Source organism: Pipistrellus hanaki (genome assembly GCF_964339955.1).
Source record: "Pipistrellus hanaki genome assembly, chromosome: 2".
Taxonomy (NCBI): Eukaryota; Metazoa; Chordata; class Mammalia; order Chiroptera; family Vespertilionidae; genus Pipistrellus; species Pipistrellus hanaki.
Window position 1 is genome coordinate 75,329,848 of NC_140504.1, and position 21,544 is coordinate 75,351,391.

The following is a 21,544-nucleotide window of genomic DNA, read 5'->3' on the forward strand; positions in this document are numbered from 1 at the left end:
CATAATATGCTAATTAGACCAGACAGTCAAATGACCTTCCAAATGTTATTCTGAATGTCCTTCTGGATGAAACTGCCACGGCAGAGGAGGTTAGGGACCATCAGGTAGGCTGGCAAGCAGTTAGGGGCAATCAGGCAGACAGGCAGGTGGTTAGGGGCGACCAGGCAGGCAGGCAGAGTGGTTAGAGAGGTTAGGGGCAATTTGGCAGGCAGGCGAGCAGTTAGGGGCAATCAGGCAGGCAGGCAAGTGGTTAGAGGCAATGAAGCAGGCAGGCAAGCAATTAGGTGTGATCAGGCAGGCAGAGTGGTTAGGGGCAAGGAATCCTTTAAAAAATGGATTATGTTGTGTCTACTCCAAACCCTTCAATAGCTTCCCATCTTATCCAGAGAAAACTCAAAATCGTGAAAGGTTCCACTTCAGTAGTTTTATAACTTGGTTGCATATTAGACTTAAATGAGGGATTGAACAAATATTGATGCATTCTATTCTACCTCCCAAAATTCTGATTTAATTTGTCAGGGGTGCAGCCTAGAAGTTCTCTAAGTTAAAAGTTCTCTAAGTTAAATGATTATATGTGCAGCCAAATTTTAGAACCATTACTTCAAGATTTGATTACCTTTCTGCACCAATGACTCTCTGACTTAATCTTCTACCACCCTTTCCCTTACATATATAATAGTACACTTCTCTAGCCATAATGATAGGGTGACTACATATTTTATATGCCTACTGAAGAGTAAAAGTGTCACTATTAATTATGAAGAGATGACAGGCATGAATCAGCACTGTCCTGTATAGTCTTAGAGCACAAGGACTTAAGTTATAGTTCTAGGGTGTAAAATGCTCCCACCTCAGGACATTGGCCCTTGCTGTCCTAACTCTTTGGAATGTTTCCCTTAGGTATCCACTTGGTGTGCTCCCTCATATCCTTCCATATTTACTTACACGCCACTTTTGTGAGAACCTCCCTGTCTACTCAATTTAATACTGATCCCAATCTCACTCCCACCTCTACTTCCCCTGCTGTGTTTTACTCCCCGCTCTGATGTACAATACCATATATTTTGCTGAATTCTTTATTTCTCCTCCCACTCGATTTTTAATTTTCATTTTGTTCACTTTAGTATTCCAAGCTCCAGAACAGTGCCTTGCCTACTATAGTCTGTAAACATACATTTTTCTTTTTTTAAAAAAAAGAATGAATGATTTACCAGCAGTTTGACATTGGGCAACTTAGCTAATTTGCTTTGCCTCAGTTTCCACATTGGTAAAATGGGGATAATAGTAACATCCACCCCATAATGTCATTGTGAGCACTTTCCCTTTCCCTTATATATAGTACACTACTCTAGCCATAATGATAGGGTGACTACATATTCTCTCACCCTCACACATGACTAAACTTCCTCTTTTATAGAATAAAGCCTTTTAGCACATAACAGTTCTATTTCTTTAAAGCCCACCAGTCTCTATTTCTTTCTATTTCTTTCTTTATCTAGCCTGAATATCACTAGGTAATGACTCTTTCACCAGCACCCCAATTCCCACTTAGGAAACTTATTTTTCTGTTGTACCTGCTCTACAAACAGTACTGTCTCTGTTTTCATTCTCACATTTGGAAATTGAGTGTTTCTGCAGAAATCCATGGAAGAAGCATACATGGTATGTATGCCATGGCCAGGACCCACTCGTGTTCACCAGCATCAGCTGATTCAGTATGATTAGTTAATTATGTCACTTTCTCCATGGCCAAAGGTGGGGTCTGGCGTGAGTGCAGGAAGAGTGTAGTAACAAATAAAAATGATTGGGCCAGCAGTCCAGAGATCTTCTTCCTGGCCACCTCAGTTGCATGTCATTAAACACTTGGTAAAGCTTTTTAGTCGCCCTCTTTAGGACCCAGAAACAACTGTCTTCTTGGAGCAGAACCTGCTCTTGTTGGTCCTGCCTTGTTTTCTGATCAGCTACTTTTCCTTTTAACTTCAGCAATTATTCTGAACATTCATTAAAATTTGTCCCCAGACTCCCACATGTTCTGTCCTACTTCAGGTAGAAATGCAACATCATCAGGTATCATTTCCTTCAACTTAATACCTATTCCTCATAAATCTCTCTAGATCCACACGCACAGTCCCTTCGGCCTTAGAAGTTGTGTGCAGGCTTCTGCTACTCAAAGTCAGTCCTCCCCCTGGGTCCTTGATATTGTACCTTCCCATCTCCTGGGATATTTTGCCTTAACAATGTATTTCATTTGATTCCTATCCCTCGGAGTATAAATTGTCTGAATATTTTTTTCTATCTTAAATGATACCACTCAACATTGGCTGGTGTGGCTCCATTGGTTGAGCATCGTCCCGTGCAGTGTAAGATTGCTTGTTTGATTCCCAGTCAGGACACATGCCCAGGTTGTGGGCTTGATACCTGGTGGGGTGCCTGTGGAAGTCAGTAATTCATGTCTCTCTTTCACATCAATGTTTCTTTCTCTCCCTCCCTTCCTCTCTCTAAAATCCATGAAAAATATTTAAAAAGATACCATTGATTTTTCTTTTTTTTCTACTAGCATCTGATTTCTTCTTGTCTTGCTATTTCATCCACTTTTCCCCTAAAAATGGTCTCCACCTCCACAACCTATTTATCTTTCATTCTCACTTTGCCCTCTGCAATGGCTTCTGTCTGAAATCAACCATTAAAAGCGCTCTTGAGATTACTGAGGACCCGGTGAGTGCTAAATCGCATGGATGCTTTTCAGTTTCTGTCTTTCAGAAGTTCTCTACTGCATTTGCTACAAGTGCTTATTTGCTCCTGCCGGAAATGCCCTGTTCTTTTGGGTGTGGGCCTCCGTGTCCCCTCCCTCCCTGCTCCTCTCTGACATCTCATTCTTAGTTACCTTTGGGGATGCTGACCTGTTGTCACCTCAGGTTGACATGCCACAGAGTAAAAACCTTGCTCTACTCCGTTCCTTTTTCCATTTCTTCCTAGTAAACATCATGGTTTGGCTTCAATAACCACATTTATGTTACCGATTCCCAGATCTTTAACTTTAGTAGATTTTTCCACTGAGCTTCAGTTTTATATTTCGAATAGCTGTCTGAACATTTTTGCTGCATGTTCCACAGGCATCCCAAGTGTAACAGGACACAGATTAAGCTCACCATCTTCTCCCGACTCCCAGCCCACCCTGCTCCTCCTCCGCATCTTCACCTCAGCTGGCAGCACCAGCTTCCACATACTCCTTTTGCTCCCAAGCATCTTTTCTTGAGCATGTCTTGAGCTATTGTTCCCTTAACTCAGTCTGATCCTGTTTGCTTTTGTTAATTTCTCCCTTTTTATATTTGTTATTTATGGATGTCACTCCTTGCTTGCTCATGTAATTAATGTATGTATATCTTTCCTCTCATGTTAAAGGATTTGCGGTGGGAGCAAGAGGCTGCAGCAGAACAAAATATACCATCTTGAACTAAAACCATGGGTATTATATTTTTATATAACTGGATTATATGCTATGATAAACAAATCCACATTCAACAAATGCTATAAAATAAAGGAATGATTTTGTATGGTTGACATATGATATCTCAAAGTTTCAAAATATTTTGTCTGTTTTTATAACTAATTGCTGGTTAATACTGTTATAAAAAATGGGCGTTAAAAGATTAGGCACAAGCTGCTGTTAGGTGTCACTAAAAGTGTTTATGAAATCTGCATGTATAGAGGAGAAAGGCCAACGGGGGATGAAGGTCAAGATCGCACTTATTTTACACTGGGAATGAAGAGCAACTGGAAAAGTTAGGAAAATCTGCACACCAGGGAGGTCAGACTTCCCAGGCGGCCACTTGCTGTTCGTGTTTATTTTAAAACTAAAAGCAAACGCACAGTGACATACCCACCGGCACCCCTTCTCCACACACCCCATTGCTCACAAACAAACACACTTATCCAGGCGATACACATCTGGAAGAATGCCCATAAGGACCCCAAACAGGATAAGATTTATGAATCCATTGCAATATCACAGACAGCCACCACCACAGGCACTGGATGGTAATCCTGTGCTTAGTTTTGCTGCCGCTCCTTTTCAAATGGTGTGGGAGACCGAAGGGACATCTGCCTCCAGGAGACAGAGTGCTATTAGTGAGCGCTGGATGTCTCCCCTGCTATGCAATGCTCTTAGCCACTTCCTTTTCTGTGTTCGCAAGGACTGTGATTATAAAATTCTACAAAAATAGTTTAAAAGTGTTTTCGCTTTTGAGAATCTGAGGGATATATACATATCTTTTATTTCTGCTTGCCATAGGGGATTAAGTGTCTGACAAAGTTTATAAAGCACTTTGAGGTTCTGGGGTAAAAGAGATGATTACAAAGAAGTGTAAGAATCTTAAAGAAGGGTAAAAAGAGAGTATCTGGCCCTCTTTCCCTCGTCATTTTCGTTTTAATAGAAATTCTATGATCAGAGGGGACACATAGATGGGAAATGTCAGTGGACTTATAAGAAGAAGTAAGAAGTGATTTAATAAAAAGATAGAATTAATGATGTATTAGAACATGGCTTTTTGAGTTTGAATCCTCACTCTCTACCATTTACAATATGTCAGGCATTAGTCTATAAACTTTAAAATAATCAATTAGCTTATGACATTTGTATGAAGTAGATACTGTTAGCATTCCTATTTTTACAGATAGGTAAACAGAGGCATGAAAAGTTAGTCACTTGCTCAGGTCTTAAGGTCACACAACTGGCAAGTGGCAGAGCCAAGATAAGCTGAGAAAACATCCAATTCTCATAGTAGTATTAATGGTAGCTACCACCAATTGAAAAGTTACTGTTTCCCAGCCTCTATGGTGTCTTACATACATGGTTCATAAGAGCAGGAGAAATATTAGTTTTTAAATTTTAAATAATGAATTATACCACTCAAAAGTATGCAGTAGGATGTTTATAAGTAAATATTTTATTGATAATATATTACCGTAACTTTTCTTTAAAACATTTTAATTAAGTCATGATTCAGCAGGATAAAAAGTATATCTGAAGCTAACATTTATTAATTTGCTTGTGGCAGTCATTTGATCTAGTTTTCAGGAGCAATTTAGATTGGGCATTATTTGCTTTTATTATGCTACATTGTTTGACTTTATATTCAGCTCTAGGATATAGCTGACACAAATATAAAGACCTCTCCCAAGCCTCATTAGACAATAATACCTATCTGATGAAAATGAGTTTTTGAATAAATATAATGGAAAAACATAAGAATATCTGCATTTGGAGTACAATAGGTAATCCTGATAATTATTCCAAAATAGTTTGGCACATTTACAGGAGCAATGAATACAAGACATAACATTATTTTATAACTGAGAATGGCTACAGAAAATACAAACAAATAGCTCATGTCCTCACACACATATGAATTTCATTTTGTATTGTGTGAGGAGTATTGCTCTGTAATAACTTGACGATTTTGCTGAATTCAGCTTCTGGCATTGAATGCGGACATCCAGTCACAGAATAAATGTGTTATCACTGCTAATATTGAGAGCAGTTGAAATAAGAGGGCATGGAATCAAGAAAAAAATACATGAAAATGAGATCAAGAGAGAAAGGTGAGACGCACACAGAACTTGTCCAAATAACATGGAGCCAAAAAAATGAGTTGAAGAAACAATCCTTGAGACTGTTTACTCTCATGAAAACGAAGAAGAAAAATGATACAACACATTATAAGCAGCCAAGGTACAGTCAGTTCATAAGTAAAAAAAAAAAAAAATGGCTGTTTCCCGTAGATAGATATTTTTTAAAGAATACAATAACATTCAAATATGTAACCTCTGCTGGAGATGAAAAACACTGACCCTAGTGATTATTTTTCATAGTGTTTTTACTTTAAAAATATATATATATATATTTTAAAATTGATTTTAGAGAGGAAGGGAGAGGAAGAGAGATAGAATCAATGATGAGAGAGAACCATTGATTGGCTGCCCGCTGCGAGCCCTCTATTGGGGATCAAGCTGAAACCCAGGCATGTGCCCTGACAAGGAATCAAAGTGCAACCTCCTGGCTCTGTGGTTGATAAACTTTGGCTAGAGAACCACATGCAGCCCTTGGGCCCCTGAGTGTGGCTCTTCCACAGAAGATCACAGCCTGGGTGAGTCTATTTTGAAGAAGTGGTGTTAGAAGTTTAAGTTTAAAAATTAGGCTCTCAAAAGAAATTTCAATTGTACTATTGATATTTGGTTCTGTTGATTAATGAGTTTGCCAACTACTGTCCTGGCTCTTTTTTTTTTTTTTTTTACATTTAAAATCTATATAATTTTATCAACCAAAATTACTCCAATAAATTCAACAAAAATGAAAAACAACTTAATACTGATACCTTGTGTTTAACTCATAAGATCTATTTCTTTCTTCGGACATCCAGAAATGTAGATAATTCTTTGCCTATCCTAGGTTCATGAACATATTGTCCTATTTCCCCCCTCAAAGCTTTTCTTTTTTTAATTTAAGTTCTTTATTGTTTAAAGTATTACACGAGTCTCCTTTTTTCCCCATTGCCCTCTCCCAGGCCGCTCCCCCTCTCCAGCATATGCTCTCACCCCTCTACTGTCTGTGTCCAGTGGTTATGCTCATATGGACACATACAAGCCTTTTGGTTGATCTCTTACCCCCTCACCCACTCCCTTGTGGTCCCCCCCCCCCTCCCCGCGCCTGCTCTCCCTCATAGGTTGGACAGTCTGTTTGATGCTTCTATGTCTCTGGTTCTATTTTTGTTCATCAGTTTATGTTCATTTTATTCCACAAATGAGTAAGGTCATGTGATATTTATCTTTCTCTAACTGGCTTATTTGTTTAACATAATGTTCTCCAGTTTCACCCATGCTGTTGTAAATGATAAGAATTTCTTTCTTCTTTCTTTCTTTCTTTCTTTCTTTCTTTCTTTCTTTCTTTCTTTCTTTCTTTCTTTCTTTCTTTCTTTCTTTCCTTCCTTCCTTCCTTCCTTCCTTCCTTCCTTCCTTCCTTCCTTCCTTCCTTCCTTCCTTCCTTCCTTCCTTCCTTCCTTCCTTCCTTCCTTTCTTTCTTTCTTTCTTTCTTTCTTTCTTTCTACCACTGCACAAGGTCCAAAAGGTTGGCAACCACTGTCAAAGTGCAGATGGGCAATTAGGCTGTTTCTAAATGTTAGCTATTGTAAATTGTGCTGCTATGAACATAGGGGTGCATATCTCCTTTATGATTGTTGTTTCTAGTTTCTTGGGATATATTTCCAGAATTGTGATCACTGGGTCAAATGGGAGTTCCATTTTCAATTTCTTGAGGAAACGCCATACTGTTCTTCACGGTGGCTGCCCCAGTCTGCATCCCACCAGCAGGGCAGGAGGATTCCCCTTTCTCCACATCCTCGCCAGCACTTGTCATTTGTTGATTTGTTGATGATAGACATTCTGACAGGTGTGAGATGGTACCACATTGTCATTCTGATTTGCATCTCTGGGATGATTAGTGACTTTGAACATGTTTTCATATGTCTCTTGGACTTCGTTCTGTTTTCTTTCGAAAAGTGTCTATTTAGGTCCTTTGCCCAGTTTTTGATTGGGTTATTTATCTTTTGTTAAGTTGTATGAGTTCCCTAAAAATTTTAGAGATTAAACCCTTATCAGAGTTAACATTGGCAAATACAGAGTGGCCAGATTATTATGATTTCTGGATGCATAATAATCTGGTCACTCAGTATATATATAGTATATTCTCCCATGCAGTGGGCTTTCTTATTGTTTTGTTGATAGTTTCTTTTGCTGTTCAGAAGCTTTTTATTTTGATGTAGTTCCTTTTGTTTATTTTCTCCTTTCCATTGCCCTTGGAGCTGTATCAGTTAAGATATTGCTAAGACAAATGTTTGCCATTTTGCTGCTCCTGGCTTCTTCTAAGATTTTTTTGGTTTTCCATCTTACGTTTAAGTCCTTTATCCATTTTGAGTTTATTTTTGTGTAAGTTGTGGTCTATTGTAGTTTCATTTTTTGCAGGTATCTGTCCAATTTTCCCAACACCATTTACTGAAGAGACTGGCTTGACTCTATTGTATGCTCTTGCCTTCTTGCCAAACACTAATTGAGCATAATGGCTTGGGCCTATTTTTAGCTTCTCTGTTCTGTTCCATTGGTCTATATGTCTGTTATTGTTCTAGTACCAGGCAGTTTTGAAAACAATGGCTTTGTAATATAGTTTGATATCTGGTTTTTTGATCCATCCAACTTTGTTCTTCTTTCTCAAGATTGCTACAGCTATTCGAGGTCTTCTTCTTTTTATTTTATTTTATTCCAGATGAATTTTTGGAGTATGTTCTAAGTCTGTGAAATATACTGTTGGTATTTTAATAGGGATTGCATTGAATCTATAGATTTCTTTGGGTAATATGGACATTTTAATGATATTGATTCTACCAATCCATGAACATGGTATATTCTTCCATTAGTTTATGTCTTCGTCTATCTCTTTTTTTTGACATCCTGTAATTTTCTGAGTACAGGTCCTTTAACTCCTTGGTTAAATTTATTCCTAGCTATCTTAATTTTTTTTGTTGCAATGGTAAATGGGATTGTTTTTTCAGTTTCTCTTTCTGTAAGTTAATTATTGGTGTATAAAAATACATAGATTTCTGGGTGTTGATTTTGTATCCTGCTACATTGCTGAATTTATTAATTCTAGTAGTTTTTTTGATGGAGTCTTTAGAGTTTTTTTAATGTACTATATTATGTCATCTGTGAATAATGGCAATTTTACTTCCTCCTTTTCAACTTGGATGCCTTTTATTTCTTCTTCTTGTCTGAATTGCCATGGCTAGCACTTCCAGTACTATGTAGAACAGGAATGGGCATCACTGTCTTGTTCCTGTTCTTGGGGAAAATGATTTTAGTTTTCGTCCCTTGAGTATGAAGTTGGCTGTAGGTTTGTCATATAAGGCCTTTATTATGTTGAGGAATGATCCCTCTATTCCCACTTTGCTGAGAGTTTTTATTAGGAAAGGGTGTTGGATTTTGTCAAATGTCTTTTCTGCATCAATTGATTTGATTATGTGATTTTTGTCTCTCAACTTGTTTATGTGATGTATAACATTTATTGATTTGTGGATATTGTACCAGCCTTGCATACATGGAATAAATCTCACTTGTTCATGGTGTATGATCTTTCTAATGTAATGCTGGATCTGATTTGCTAGAATTTTGTTGAGGATTTTAGAATCTAGGTTCATCAGAAATATTGGTCTGTAATTCTTTTTCTTTGTGTTGTCTTTATCTTGTTTTGGGATTAGGTTAATGCTGGCTTCATAGAAAGAGCTTGGAAGTGTGCATTCTTGAATGTTTTAGAATAGTCTGAGGAGGATTTGTTTTAGTTCTTTGAATGTTTGATAAAACTCTCCTGTGAAGCCATCTGGCCCTGGGCTTTTGTTTGCTGGAAGTTTTTTGATTACTGCTTCAATTTCATTGGTAGTATCAGGCTATTCAGGTTTTTATTTTATTTTATTTTATTTTATTTTTATTTATTTACTTATTTATTTTTATTCTTCTGGATTGAGTTTTGGAAGTTTGTATTTTCTAGGAAAATGTCCATTTTGTCAAGGCTGTCTAGTTTGTTGGAGTATATTTGTTTGTTATATATTTTTTTTAAATAATCCTTTGTATTTCGGCGGGGTCTGTTGTTATTTCACCTCTTTCGTTTCTGATTTTGTTTATTTAGGTCCTCTCTCTTTGTTTCTTGGTGAGCCTGGCTAGAGGTTCATCAATCTTGTTTATCCTTTCAAAGAATCAGCTCTTGGTTTTTATTGATCATTTGTATTGTTTTTTTGTTGTTGTTGTTTTGTTTTTTGGTCCCTATGTCATTTATTTCTGCTCTGATCTTTATTATTTCCTTCCTTCTGCTCACTCTGGGCTTTTCTTAAGGCTCTTTTTTAAAAAAAAAACTATTAATGATTTTTTGTTGTATATGATAGCTTTTTAAATCCTAATTATAAACATACTTTAAAATATAACTTCAAGGTGCCATCTCAGCTCTGTTATTCTGTACTACTGAAGGCACACCTTATTTTATTAGGCTTCACAGATACTGGTTTTTGAAATTGAAGGTCTGTGGCAACCCTTTGATGAACAGGTCTATCAGTGCCATTTTTTCAACAGCATTTATTCATTTCGTGTCTCCGTGTCACACATTGGTAACTCTTGCAATATTTCAAACATTTTCATTATTATTATATTTGTCATGGTGATTTGTGACCAGCAATATTTGATGTTACTATTGTATTTATTTTGGGGTGTCATGACAAGTAAACATAATCAATAAATGTGTGTGTTCTTACTGCTCCATTGACCAGCTCCCCCTTCCCCCCCCTTTGTCTTTCCTTGGGCTTTTCTATTTCTTTTGACACAACAATATTGAAATTAGGTCAATCAATAACCCTTAATGGCTTCTTAAGTCCAAGTGAAAGGAAGAGTCATATGTCTCTCACTTTAAATCAAAAGCTAGAAATGAGTAAGTTTAGTGAGGAAGGCTGGTCAAAAGTGGAGACAGGCTGAAAGTGAGGCCTCTTGTGCCAGTTACACAGTTGTGAATACAAATGAAAAGTTCTTGAAGGAAACTGAAAGTGCCATTCCAGTGAACACATGAATAATCAGAAAGTGATCCAGCCTGATTGCTGAAATGGAGAAGTTTAGTGGACTGGACAAAAGATCAAACCAGCTACCACATTCCCTTAAACCAAGAGAGGTAAGGAAGCTTCAGAAGAAAAGCTTGAAGCTAGTAGAGGTCTGTTGATGAGGTTTAACGAAAGAGGCTGTCATCACAACAGAAGTGCAGTGCTGAGGCAGAAGCTGCAGAACGTACTGTAGAAAATCTAGCTGAGATTATACACTAAACAACAGTTAACCTTCTACAACTTTCATAGCTAGAGAGGAGAAATCAATACCTGTCTTCACAGCATTAAAGGGCAGACTGACTTTCTGGTTAGGGGCTCATGCACTGGAGACATTAAACTGAAGCCAGTGCTCACTTACCACGCCATAAATCCTACGGTCCTTAAGAATCATGCTAAATCTTCCCTGACTGTGCTATACAAATGGACCAACAAAGCCTGTAAGCATATCTGTTTACGACATGGTTTACTGAATATTTTAAGTCTACTATCAAAACCTACTGCTCAGAAAAAAAGATTTCCTTTAAAATATTACTGCTCATTGACAATATATCTAGTTACCTAAGAGCTCTGATGAAGATGTACAATGAGGTTAATACTGTTTTCTTGCCCATGATTCAAGCCTTATAATTTAAGAAATACATATATGACTACTAGAGGCCTGGTGCACATATTCGTGCACTGGTGGGGTCCCTCAGCCTGGCCTGTGCCCTCTTGCAATCTGGGACCCCCAAGGGGTGCAGTAGTGTGTGAAGCGGCAGGCGGTCAGGGAGGAGCCCGAGCCCCAGCCAGGTGCTGTGCTGCTCCCACTCATCCTGGCACCCCGTACCTACCACCGCCTCTGCTTGGTAGTGCTGCCACGGAGGAGGGAGAAGCTTGCGCCGCTGCAGCTGCACTCGCCAGCCGTGAGCCCAGTGTCTGGTGCCCGTTGGTCAGCTGAATGGTGCTCCCACTGTGGGAGCACTCTGACCACCAGGGGGCAGCTCCTGCATTGAGTGTCTGCCCCTGGGTCAGTGCGTATCATAGTGACTGCTTGACCGGTTGTTCGGTTGTTTGGTCACTTAGGCTTTTATATATAAGAGATAGCTGCCATAGATAGTGATTCCTCTGATGGATCAGGGCAAAGTCAATTGAAAAGCTTCTGGAAAGGATCAAGTATTCCAGATGTGATTAACATCATTCACAATTCATGGGAAGATATCAAAATATCAACGTGAACAGGAATTAGGAAGACATTTATTCTAACCCTCATGGATGATTTGAGGATTCAAGAGTTCAGTGGAAGAAGTAACTGCAGGTGTGGTGGAAATAGTAAGGGAGCTAGAATCAGAAGTGGAGCCTAAAGAGGTGACTGAATTGCTGCAATCTCATGATAAGACTTTAATGGATGGGGAGTTGCTTCCTACAGGTGAGCAAAGAAAGTGCTTCTTGAGATGGAATTTACTCTGGGTGAAGTTGTTGTGAAGGTTGTTGAAATGACAACAAAGGGTTTGTAATAGTACGTAGCTTAGTTGATAAAGCAGTTGGCAGGGTTTGAGAGGCTTGGCTCTGATTTTGAAAGAAGTTCCACTGTGGGTAAAATTCTATCAAACAGCATCATCTGCTATAGGGAAATAATTTCTGCAAGGAAGAGTCAATAGTTGTGCTAATCTTTATTGCTGTGTTATCTTAAGAAATTGCCACAGTCACCCCAACCTTCAGCAATCACTGCTTGATTAGTCAGCAGCCATCAACATCCAGGCAAGACCCGCCACCAGCAAAAAGATTAGGACAGTTATGGCTCAGATGATGGTGAGCATTTTTAAGCCATAAAGTGTTTTTTAATTAAGGTATGTACATTGGCTTTGTAAACATAATAACATTGCACAATGACTAAACTACGGTGTAGTGTAAAAACTTTTATATGCACTCGGGAACCAAAAATGTGTGTGGTTTACTTTATTGTGATATTTGCTTTATTATGATGGTCTGGAACCAAATCCATCCACAATATCTCTTAGGTATGCATTTATGTAAAACAAAAGATTTTTAAGATACACCATCCATCCTTTATAATAAAAGGCTACTATGCAAATCAACCTAACAGCAGAATGTCTGGTCGCTATGATGGGCACTGACCACCAGGGGCAGATGCTCAACGCAGGAGCTGCCCCCTGGTGGTCAGTGTGCTCTCACAGGTGGAGTGCTGCTCAGCCAGAAGCCGGGCTCACAACTGGCGAGCACAGTGGAGCCTCTCTGGCCTCTGAGGCAGGCAGACATCCCCTGAGGGGACCTGGACTTTGAGAGGGTACAGGCTGGGCTGAGGGACTCCTCCCCACCAGTGTATGAATGTTGTGCACTGGGTCTCTAGTACTGTTAAGAAAAAGCCAATTTAAAAAGTACTTTAAAATGTTTTGTTCCAGAAAAATAAAATCTCTGCTATTTTTTATTCTTTTTCATTTTGTGTTTTGAATAGTCAGCCAAATGAAATTGAAAGGAACAAAGTTGATTAAACCCATTTTCTGAAATCAATCTGAGTCATTGTTGATCAGTAAACATACGGGTTCAGCATTACAGATAATGCATAAAACATAAAACATACTACATAGTTAAGTGTGATAAAGAGAAATGAATGGCTATATGAAGTAACTGAGTTTCATTGAATCTCTTTCTTTATAACATTATTTGAAATATATATATATATTAGCATGGTAAATGAATTTATAAGAGAAATAAATTATGTTATTATGTGGATATACTGACCCTTTAATAACACTCTAATACCTCACAGTATGAGAGAAATGCACCCTAGAGAAAATGCTGTTATTCTTCATAGAAAAATCCATGAGTCCTATTATGCAACAATTAATTGATGATAAATGATTTAATTCTAGAACTCAGAATAGCTTATTTAAATGCCATAAGGAAAAAAAAAACAAACCACCAAAAAACAAAAAACAAAAAAAAAAATCCTTACCCGCAAAAAGGAGTCTAGGGATCCATTCTCCATATATTCCACCACAATCATAACTGGCCGGCCTGCAAATAGAGAAGGGAACACTGGATTAGAGCAATCACAGAAATATGTGCTGCAGTTAGAGATTTCCAGCTGTGCAGCTAAACTATTTGTAGGAATTTCATTTTTGAACATGCTTCTATAAAAGTATTCATACCACACACTTCTCCATTTCTATATAGCGTTATTATTATTATTATTATTTTTTAGTTCATAAAAGGAACATCAATTACAATATGAATTACAAAAGAATTAAGCACTTCCTTTTCTAAAGCCCTGCAATCACTCCTTTCTTAAGATTATGTTCCTTTTGTCCCGAGCTTTTCCTTAAAAGATAATCAACAAGCTGAAGTCTGGGTTTGAATAGTTACTGTAGCTGCTTTGGCAATTGTGCTACAACTTTTATAGTGGTGCAGTAATCACGGCTGAATTACATCAGACTGAGCATTTCCGAAATATTCCTAAGGCAAAGCAGAAAAGAGAAATACATAAATTCTCTTTAAGAAATGATAACCATCGGTCATAGTCTGCTTTTAAAGGCTTTTAAGTAGAAAAATGCCAGTAGATTGATGAATGCTACCAAGTTGGTGGGATCTGAAATAATTCTTGATCATCTCTTTATTGGACATAGATTAGATCAACAGAACAATGATGGCAGTTCATGAAAAATAAGTAACCCTGATTTCATAGTCTAGTGCAGCAGCTAAAATCAGAAACTAAACATCATTTCTTTCATATCATATCTATTTGCAGTTGTTACAGTTCCTAATACCCCTATTAGGTAGCATATTTGACATAAGTAACTTTGATTTGTTTCAAAGAAAATAATCTATTTGTTCTGCTCAATTTCCCAGAGTTTAAAAGATAAACTCATTTCAGATGAAGGGAAACTGTTACTTACTTGAAACAAACATGTATGACATATTTACTTTTTACTTCTATATTTCTGGCTTCTCATTGGAATTTTTAGCGATTTAATCTGCACTGTGCACAGTTTTTCCTCATGAGGATAAAGATGGGGGAAGAAATTATGTGCACCAATCAAGGAAAAATTAGGTTTCATGTTGTAAGTCATGTCCCTTGTACAAGTCTAAGCCTTGTGGGTTAGAGAGAGTGATAGTAACAAATTAGAACAATGTCTGCAAATGCTAGACTTTTACAGTTGAATCTGTATTTTAAGAAATATGTGCCAAAGGTTAAATGTAATAATAAGGCTCCCAGTTTATCATGCATAGAATTAGAACCCAAAGAAGACATCCATTTTGATGGATCTCTGCAATGTCCCTAAAGTCATTAATTTCACCCAAATACAGATAAAGAACTTTATCAGAAAATATTGAAGTCAAATGAACTGTCAGCATTATTATAATCAGTGGCCTAGGAAATCAAGTTTTAAATCTTAAAGTTTCTAATGACATTTTTTATTTGATTATTGATTTCAAAGAGCTTAGAGATTAGGAGCCTGGTGTAAACACATGGTTAGCAAAGTAGGGAAAGATAAAAGGTCATCTTAATATATAAATATAAAAATTCTGGGACCAATATACCAGTTTGATGTATAATGGAATATGGATGTTAAGGGGAAATGTTGGGTTAGTACTGTGGTCGACAAACAGCGGCTCTCGAGCCACATGCGGCTCTTTGGCCTTTTGAATGTGGCTCTTCCACAAAATACCAAGGCCTCAGCGAGTCTATTTTGAAGAAATGGCATTAGAAGAAGTTTAAGTTTAAAAAATTTGACTCTCAAAAGAAATTTCCATCTTTGTACTGTTGATATTTGGCACTGTTGACTAATGAGTTTGCCGACCACTGGGTTAGTACAATGACTACTTGAGCTCTTCTGCCCATAGTCACAACATTGCAACCTACCTTGACCATTGCTGCTAGAGAAACATATTTAATTAAAAAAAAATAAAATTAAAAAAATATTTATCGTCTCCCTAAGAATGTCAGTCTTATTAGAATAAAAAGAGTTTGCAAGCACTCCACTGATATTGATACATGCTATTATTACCCTATTCCACAGTAAAGTATATTGAGGGGTAGAAAGTTAAATTACTTGCCTAAAGTCAAACAGCTAGTAAGTGGTAGTATCAGGCAGTCAGTCTCAGCTTTTAACCTTCATGCCATGGCTAAACAGCCTCTCAGACACTGTTTATAGATCAAAGCTGTAAGCCTCTGTTAGCCAATCCTCGTCTCTCCTAACCGGCTTTATCGTTTCCTGATCCATCAGTTGTCATTATCACCTGTACTTGTTCATTCCTGTTTCCTTCTGCCTTTCCTTTTGGTATTCCCCTGCCAGGATTACCTCCCAACTTGCTTCTCTCTCCAAACATCTCACCTCACAGCTCCCCAGATTGTACACACTGCACCTGTTCCTTAAGAGTCTCCCACAGCGTTATTTCCTATGGCTGCATTCCCATCCCATCTCTGCACTCTGACAGGTGCCTGGTTTCATATCAGGTTGCTTTTCTTTATCTTCCCATAGATGCTTTGTATCCTTATTCACTGGGTTTCCCAAGGCCACCTCCCTTGCAGCTGGGAAGAATAGGTGCTTCAGAGTAGAAACAAGTTGATTTTTCTCATCAATTTCACATTTCCTAAGAAAGCAACCCTGAAGTATTTCAGCAAGATTTTGATTTACATGAATACAAAGTACTTTGAAATTAGTTCTATCTATAACTCCTAGGGAGATACTTTATGCAATCCTAAAATTCATCAGTGACAAGTTTAATCTTCTCATTAAAGATAATAAAGAGTCCAGTGAAGACTCCCTAGGTTTCTTGTGAATTAGACACTTCACACCTGAACTGCATCTTTTGTATTTTGTCCAGTAGCATCAATTGACAGCAGCTGTTGTTAAACTAAGGCATTTTTTAGAATATGTTGGCATCTAGCCTACAGTTTGTTTTCTAGTGGTTTCTACAGGGAAGTTAGTTACACTCTGAAGATTACAAGCAACTTTACAGTTTATGGTTACACTTTATAATCAAGAAAATAGATAAGTCTAAGGGAAATTAAGGAAATTAGGACAGTATTCTTTCTGTCATATATCTATCTATCTATCTATCTATCTATAGCATTGTTTTTGGAAAATACATTTAGAAGTGATTAATTCTCTTTTTACATTTTAAAAATATTTCACTTTTTTTCTTTTTTTACAATTTTAGCCACTTAGTCCAAGTGCCTCAAATCACAGAATCAAATTAGTACTTGTATTATGCTAAAATCAATGGACAAATCCCAGGATTCTTGATTCAGTTAGGCCTCAAAATCCACAGATGTTTTTAGAAGCCTCATCAGTTTGATTTAAGAGATTTTCAAAAATATTTTTACAACTCACACAAAAAGTGATTTTTTTTGTATTTTTTCTTCATAAATAGCGCAGGAATGGTTATAGATATTTTAAACAGCATTGGAATCAATATACTATAAGAAATCACTTATTTATATTCTGAACACAATGGATCATAAGATCCCATGCCATTTTTTTTCTGTTGTAGAGAACAATAGTTTTATTTGATTGAAACTTTTATGAACTACTAACTAATAAATCTTTTTCAAATTGACAGCTTCCCAGTACTGAAGCTGATTTATTGTAGGTGGTGTTAAGAAACTATGTGATGATGAGACTATAATTTCTTGTGCTATTGTTAAAGAAAACAAAAGAAAGGATTTTTTTTTTTAAATCTTGGGGAAAATATTTTCTTAGTGAATTATTTTTTCTCTTTTGCTTTAGCAATGATTTGTGAAAGGGGATTACAGAGATTTAACATTTTCATAGAAATAATGAATTTGTGCTGGATGTAGTATTCTGTATCAGCTTGGAGTTTCTGATGTGCAGTCAGTAATATTAAGAATCAAAACAAACTCAACACAAAAACTCTATTACATATTTACAGCAATTCTAGTTTATTTAACATTATATTGTGTATATATTTTGTCCACCAGGTAATAAAATTTGTGGTAATAACTTAGATTGTCAGATTTCCTATTTTCCCTTCCCCAAGTTGCAATTCAATATTTTTAAAGCCAGTTGTTTAATCTATTTCTACTTCCTATTTCTGCAGTGGAGATAGAAAATTATAATCTCAAATGGATTGGATAATAAATGAAATAATTTTCTTATCTTTAAGGCACTTGTACAAAATCCTATCTAATAAAGAGGGAATATGCAAATTGACCATCATACTATCACAAATATGGTGGTGCCCAGTCCCCTCAGCCCCGCCAGAGTCCCCCAATCCTTTCAGCCCCACTGGGGGAAGAGAGTGGCAGGCGTGCAGGTGTGGTTGCCCAGTCGCCAGGGCTGCCCTAGGCTCAGATAACCAGGGCCAGCTGAGGCTTATGCTGCCAGCAGTGGCAGCAGCAGAGGTGTGATGGGGACGTCACCTTGCCCTGATTGTCAGGTTGCCTCTCACCCCTGAAGGCTCCCTGACTGTAGAGGAGGAAGGCTAGGCTGAGGGACATCCCCCTCCAGTGAATGTATTTTTATGCATTGGGCCTCTAGTTATAATATAATAGACAATTATTTTTATTCACAAGATAAGTACTAAAATTGGGGAATTATTTTCCCTTATACTCTTGCCTGGTATCAGATCATGTCCCAAATGAATATTTTCTTCAGTGAGTTCAATGCAAACTTTTAATATTTCTCTAGATCGACAAATAATACTAGTAGTGTGGCAAAGGCTTGGGAGCGGTGAGTGCAAGGAGGAGGTAGGTCAATGGGGGGAAACACACACACACACACACAAAACAAAAAACAAACAAACAAAAAACAAACAAACAAACAAACAAACAAACAAAAAACAACACCCTAAAGCAGATATCTGTAATACTTTCAACAACAAAGATAAACTTAAAACATAAAATATTTTAAATACTAGAATAAATAAATAAATGTTTCTTTTCCTCCTATATTCCCATTTTTATTAAACATTACCATCTATCTAGTTACCCAGGTTTGAAATCCTATTGTAATACTGAATTTTTCACTTTATCAAACCCCTGATAGTCCATAAGTTATTAAGTTGTGCTAAAATCTATGGAAAATTATCACTGCCTAAATTCTGCCTTTGTGGTTCTTTTTGCTGGACTTATTTCAACAACAGTTTACTAATTGTTTTTGCTGATGCTTGTACAACCTTTATTTTGAACATTCAATGATATATCAACTATATTTTTTGAATGCCTACTATATATCATTTCTGGTTTCTGGAGAAACTTCCTCAAGCAATGAAAGATCCCTGCTCTCAAGCAGTGCATGGTGGAAAGAGAGATAAAATAAGAAAACAGTTAATTACTATGAAGAGCTAATTTTCTACCTTCCTTTAAAGACTGGCAATTAAGTTCCTTCACAGTCTCTGTTTTACCTTTGCTTCTAGTGTCATCTTTTACCTCCTCCTATTCTCCTGACTCCTATTTTTAAAATTCTCTAGGTAACTCATAATTCCCTAAATATGACTTTACCTGTACCTTCCTCTATTCTTTGGAAGACTGCCTTCTCAATGTCTCCACTTGGTAAAATCATATGCTTAAAAAAAAAAAAAAAATAAGTGCAGCTTCAAATTATCTTCATTGTCAATTCTACCATGAATACTTTCCTGTTAAGAAAGACTCCATTGTTTACTTTCTCCTCCTTTTACATCGTAACCGAACAGTTTTATATCACTGACAGCGTGGTGTTGATGTTAAGCAGGTCGGTATCTTCCACTCTAAAGTGTGGTTGAGCTCAGGCTGGTGCTTACTTCTCCTCTAAGAGTTCACCATTCATCACAGAGTAGGTAGTCAATTATATTTTTTTGAATGAAATACCAGAAGAAACACACACATAAAGGTGTCCTCTGAGAATAATTTTAGGTCAAGAAAGAGATACTGAAATAATTGAGTGACAAATGACTACCTTCTAAATTATTTGCATTGTAAAATATACGGTTTTGAAGAAAAAACAGAATTCAGATTTTAGTTCTGATGCCTACTAGTGCATGACCTTGGGCAAGTTATTTTAGCTCTCTCAGTCTTTGTGTGTATAAAATGAAGGTACTATTTATCACATACTGCATATGAAATTTTAAAGGCTTAGCGAGAAAACATGTAATTAGTACAGTGTCTGGCAATAGTTGGCACTCAGAAATGTTGCTGTGCTTTTACTTTCTTTCCTGTGTATGCACCATTATCTGCTTCCTCTTCTTTTCATATTGTTTACTCTGCAGGAAAAAATAGTTTCACACAAATGAATAATTTCCATATTTCACTATAGTACAGGATGGGCATGCACATTCTTTTATATCTTATGTAGCAAAGTAAAAATGACTGCCAGTTACATTTTAGCTGATACAGTAAATTCCAGATTTTAGCACTGAAATTCTCATGTCCCAAACAAACTGGGTGTTCGGTTCCCTTTGTCCTTGTGTACTCAGTGCAGTTAGTTGAGGGATTGGAGACAGAGAGCAGGATACTGAAGACTTTTTTCCACCTTGGGCAAGTGAACTCAGTTATCTTCTCACTGCCTCGGTCCCCCCATTTGTATGCTGTATATTCCCCATTTGTATATTTGTATATTGCATATTATAAATAACATACATAATAATAGGAGGTGAATTAATACCTCCTTCATTGCCTGAAATATAAGATTAAATGAGATGTTTTAAAATACAGAGAATAGTGCCTGATACTAAATATTAAATCACCCAATAACAATGAATGGATAAATGGGTATGTTACATCTTACTTCGATGAATCCTAAGCTAAAAAGTGGCTTTCAGAGTTAAAAAGGTTCATTACTAAAAATGACTAAGGTCAATATATTTAGGAGCTTTTAAAAAATAATATATTTTTGTTGATCCCAAAGAGGAAAAGAGAGGGAGAGAGAGACAGAATCATCAATGATGAGAGAGAATCACTGACTGGCTGCCTCCTACACTTAACCTGGGGCATATGCCCCTACTGGGAATCGAACTGTGACCTCCTCTTTCATAGGTCGATGTTCAACCACTGAGCTGTGCTGGCCAGGCCATTAGGAGCTTTTTTTGATGATCGTAAAGGTCATTTTAAATTCTATACACCTGAAATTGACAGGTTTGAAATTATTTTAATGTATAAGATGTTTTTTTCTTGTAGTAAAATAATCAAAATGCTATTTTATTATTATAAATTATAACATACTATAATACATAGTTTTTAAGGAAGTAGGTTCTTACTTTATCTAACAAGCTATGTTGTGTCTTCTATACTTTATGTACAGATTTGTATCTGTAATAACAGGTTTTAGGATAAATCTGGAACTGATTTTAACTGTAGAGCTATTCCAAACCCCTAAATCTATATAACTATATTGATTTGATTATCATAACTTCTTTATTTGGCTTTTTTTAAACTTAAAGGTTATTCAAATGTCCTTGGAGAAATGCCTAAGAATAAATTATTTTATTTGGTGATAAAACAGCTTAGCAGAAGTTAGGAGAAGTGATTTGCATTATGAAAACACGAGCCTTTCTTAATCTAGATTTGTTCTAGAGTGACTGGCAGGGGTGAGGCTACAGAAACCAAACACGCTTTTCCTGCCAGGCCCAGAGAGCAGGAGCATACCACGTGCTTCCGTTACTCCAGTGACAGCCAGTGCTGTCTCTCTTCTTACTGAAACCACCATCTGGGCAAAAGATTTCTTCTTAATTAGAAGTGTCTCACTGACAAAGAAAGTCATTGCCAAGGATGCCTGATGTTGGAATGTGTCTTCACTATAAGACACTGATCATATTGCAAAATTTTAATAACACATGCATTTTTAAAAATGGCTTTCTTGATTTTGTGCTGCATTCATATTTATAAAAGTAATATGATGATGATAAAATTAAAAACATTTTGAAATTAT

General features: G+C 36.9%; 1 protein-coding gene across 1 annotated transcript in view; it reads right to left on the reverse strand.

The window, feature by feature from the left end:
* The window catches only part of EPHA6 (EPH receptor A6), an 848,112-nt gene that overhangs the window by 154,341 nt on the left and 672,227 nt on the right, over positions 1-21,544 (reverse strand). The window contains exon 13 of the mRNA XM_084875438.1: positions 13,633-13,694. Coding sequence (XP_084731564.1) covers positions 13,633-13,694 — 62 coding nt within the window. The remainder of the gene's footprint in view (positions 1-13,632; positions 13,695-21,544) is intronic.